Source organism: Protobothrops mucrosquamatus, unplaced genomic scaffold (genome assembly GCF_001527695.2).
Source record: "Protobothrops mucrosquamatus isolate PMUCROS unplaced genomic scaffold, P.Mucros_1.0 scaffold3050, whole genome shotgun sequence".
Taxonomy (NCBI): domain Eukaryota; kingdom Metazoa; phylum Chordata; class Lepidosauria; order Squamata; family Viperidae; genus Protobothrops; species Protobothrops mucrosquamatus.
The window spans coordinates 126701-130824 of NW_015389063.1; the positions used below are offsets into that span (position 1 = coordinate 126701).

The following is a 4124-nucleotide window of genomic DNA, read 5'->3' on the forward strand; positions in this document are numbered from 1 at the left end:
ACATTTCAATGAGGGGCACCCCCCCCTCTTGGCCCAGCCAGGTCTCCGTAATACCCGCCAGGTCCACCTCCCCCTCCGATACCAAATCATAAATGAGGGGGGCTTTATTAACCGTGGACCTGGCGTTACACAGCATCAGCCGAAAGCCCAGGCCCTGAGATCCTAAACCCCCTAGGTTGCAAGAAGAGCCATGGGGGCCTGAGCGCGCCACAGCTCTTAAACAGCGGGTGCGCCCTCCCCTAGTGTGATATGGCCCTCTGCTCCCGCCATATCTACCCCTCCCATACACAGTCTTAATGGAATTGCCCTCTATTAGGCAGACCCTTCCCCCCTCCCCAATTCCAGGACCTACGCCCACCTCGCCGAGGCCTTCAGCCGGCCTGGGAGAATTAATTTGAGTTAATTCTGGAACCCCCTAAAACCCGGACTAAAAATTTGATTAAAAATCCCCTTAGGTTGCGTTTTGACAATATAATAACTGTGGGTGGTACATCAAAATACCCCTTTGCTGAAGTGTAACTAGAGTTGCACACATTTTGGGGCCTTGAATTACTAATTACCCAGTACCTTAATACAGAGTTTGACACTTGAAAAGGATGCTCCACAAAGCTACTGTTTTCCTTAGGAAGCTTTTGTGCCCACAAAATTTGATTCTCCTCAGAGACCAACTATAAAAAAAAATGTCACAGTACAACAATCTATAACCAATGATGATAGAAGTGTCTGCACCTGTCTTATGTCAGTGACTTATGAGGTGTATAAACAGAAATAGAATAATTTTGGATGTTATGAGAATGCTATCTCTTGGGAGCAACCGCAAGACAAAAATACTGTAAGCTCAATTCCAGCAAGGATAATACAAAGCATTCAGGCAAGATTGTTGTGGTTTCCTATCCTAACATTCCCAGTTTGCCTACATAAGCCAAGAAAACTTTTTAAGTTAAAGTTAGTCCTCGTTTAGTAACAGTTCAGTTGGGACAGTGATGACAAAATTACTTTATGATCAATCCTTGCATTTACTTCTCAAATCTGTAAAGCAACGAAAAGTTGAAATAAAATTGTAAGCATGGTCATGGTTTCACTTAGCTGCTTTGCTTAACGACCAAGCTGCTGGGCCAAATTGTGGATGCTAAATAAGACTACCTGTACAAGAAAAATGCTTCATTTCCCTCCCCCCTTTTTGTACACACTTAAAAAAATTGTTCAATGAAATCTGAATGCGGCGGAGATGAAGTTAGCAGAGAATCTTAGTTCTGACCTGACCCACAGCCACCTTCAATCTTCAGTGTCCGCCCCACCCACTCCCATATACTACTTACCAAGACTGACCCCTTGAGAAAAGGCCAAATTTAAATACACTTGAAAGCATGCAAAAAACCAGAGACTGTGCAGATTCAAATACCAAGAGAAAATATTTGAAAGGATATGTGGAACAGTGCACACAAACACAACTGTGCACTGAAGAGAGCTAAAGGCCTAAATGGCTGAAATCAGAGCAAAAGACTTTTAAAAGACTGATCTTAAAACAGTATTGTTAATGAAACCACTAAAATTCACAGCTTTGATTACTGCGATCCACATTTACTGTGCTAACGAGTGAAAAAGTTGACAAACATGGAATATTCCTCTTTGAGAAAAGGGGCATCTTCTCATATCTGGCAGGAAGAAAGCGTGCAGCTACTTAGATGCCTGCCAAACAAAAAGAAAAATGCACACCCTTTAACATTTATAAATTCAGATGATATTGTGTATCAGTAAAGATATGCTAGAGAAGCTGTGCTTCTAATAGCACTGCATTCCAGAAAAAATCAAGCTTATTTATGTAGTTAGTGGTTAGAAATCTACTTTCCTGTATAAGTATTAGTGGTTTTTTAAAATATCATCCTCTAGTCTCCAGAAAATAAGTTTTCATAAGAACTAACCATAAGATATGCCACATTTCATGTTTCAGGAGAAGAGCCTGGAGGGGGCAATAAAGTTAGAACAAAGAAATAAAGAAGCAAAGTAATTTCAACCATTGGTTTGAAATGTGACATATTTCATGGACGCTCCATAGTGTCTAAACCAAACTTTAACCTTCTTCAAACAACTTAAGCTGCAGAGATTTAAAATTTTAACTGAACATTCAGAAAGGCTGAAGGCCATGCCACATCTCAAAATGCAGTATTTGGGTCCATCTTCCTGCAATACTACCGTATTATTTCTATCCCACCCTACAATCATTGACTCAATTTAACATCCAATATACAGTACCGAGAAGTACTGAAAGACACCATCCTGTTCCAAAATAAAACTCTGATAACAGTTCACACATTTTCAGTGTAAGAAATCTAATGCTCAAAGCCCAAAGATCACACTCCAAAAAAATCTTGCAAAAAGCAACTTGATTTTGGTCCCTAGTCAGTAGCAGTAGAACCCAGGCACAGAAAGACACTCACTCCATGCTACTGGTTTTTTGCACTTACACGTGTGCCTGCGCAGCACAACCATGTAGCTCTCCAGATTCTGCTTTTGGGAAAGAAGTTTAAGTTCACCATCCTTTAAGGTTTACTCACATCCCGAAAGTTACCCATGTAAACTCACCCAAGTTCTGGGGAGTCCCAGAGACCAAGCAGAAACTTCAAACAAGTGGGCAAGGAAAGGACACGCAGCACTAAAAGCCACTCACCATTGTGTTGGGTCTGCACAGAGGTTGCAAAGTAGCGCTATTTACCCTGATCTTTGGAGGGCTCACATACGCGCCTTAATCGATACTTAGATTCCTTCTGATCAGGAACCTATCCTTAATTGACTTGGGGGTTCAGACAGTCCCCACTGAATGGATGCTGGATCTTCTTGTTTAGGAAGTTTGCAAATGTATATTTTTATGATAATTTCCCCGCCCCCCCCCAACTCAACTCTGCCACCCTCACTTCAATGAGGGTGGCCCCTGAGCAACAAACGATTTTATAACCCTCGGTCAAGATCAGCCACACCCCTTTAGAACCCCGGCTACCCAATCAGGCCCGTTAGAACGGAGGGAGTCCGGTCCACCCCCCTCCCTTCTTGGGTCCTTTCCTCGCTGAGAACCGTTGACAACCAATGTCCGCGACAGTCGGCAGCCAATGGGGATAGGCGTAGTGGGGAGGCGGAGTCATGGAGCTTGATTGGAGGAATTTGAATATGAACGCTTAGGCAAAGTGGCGTTTAAAGGGAAGATGGTTTATCTACTAACGGTTGTAAGAAGGAACTAGACGAGGGGCGGGTTTCAGTTTGTTCGAGTGATGGGAAGCTTTGCCAATAGAATACAAGTGTGGCCGAAATGCGCTCAGGTAAGAAATCGCAATTGAGGTGGCTGTGCAGCCAATGGACGATGACAAAGTGGCCAACGAGGGAAGCTTTTTTAATCCTCTTATTCAAACAAAGCGGGCAGGGTCCTAATTGGCCAGAGAAAAAATAATCCCTCCCACCAGACGGAAGAAGCATCTAATTAAAAATGAGAACGAAAAATAAATATGTTGATACAGTACTGATAATAATGCGCAGGGCGGGGGATGCTATGAGGATTTGACAGGAAAAACAAAACGAAACATGGCTCAGGCACAACCGTTTGGGGTTTACACACGTCTCCCATTCTGAATAGGATTTCTCCAACCTTCCTATGTTCTGGGACTACAACTCCCAGAACCCTCAGGGCGTTTGGAAATGGGATGGGTTGAATTTCAAAATATCTGAAGGGGAGCAGGTTGGGCAAAACGAGTAAAGTTCGAAAGTCGCTTGTCTGTTACTTTGAGGAGCTCGTCCCCAGCTTTTAACTTCTCACAGCAACACAAATTATGGAAAACAATACTTGAAGCCAGGAGTCCATTGCACCATGTTTGAACATGCTTTGTCCAACTCTTGCATTGAAAGAATATATAATTAAACTTACAGTTCACTACATATTCATTTGGGATAGATCCTCTTTCCCAGTGCAATTTCCTTTGTCTGGCACTTTTATGCTATATTTTGAAGTGAACAGTAGAAATGTAGCACACCATAAGTGATGAAGTACAGATAATCTTTTACAACCACAATTGAATCCAAAATTTCCATTGCTAAGCCACATATATGTTTTGCCTCATTTTCCACCTTTTTTGCCACAG

General features: G+C 42.5%; 1 protein-coding gene across 1 annotated transcript in view; it reads right to left on the reverse strand.

The window, feature by feature from the left end:
* LOC107296953 (ubiquitin-conjugating enzyme E2 S) overlaps positions 1 to 2859 on the reverse strand; it is a 21256-nt gene extending 18397 nt beyond the window's left edge. The window contains exon 1 of the mRNA XM_015826308.1: positions 2669 to 2859. Within this exon, the coding sequence (XP_015681794.1) occupies positions 2669 to 2671 (3 nt within the window). The 5' untranslated portion in view covers positions 2672 to 2859. The remainder of the gene's footprint in view (positions 1 to 2668) is intronic.
* Between the last annotated feature and the right edge of the window lie 1265 nt (positions 2860 to 4124).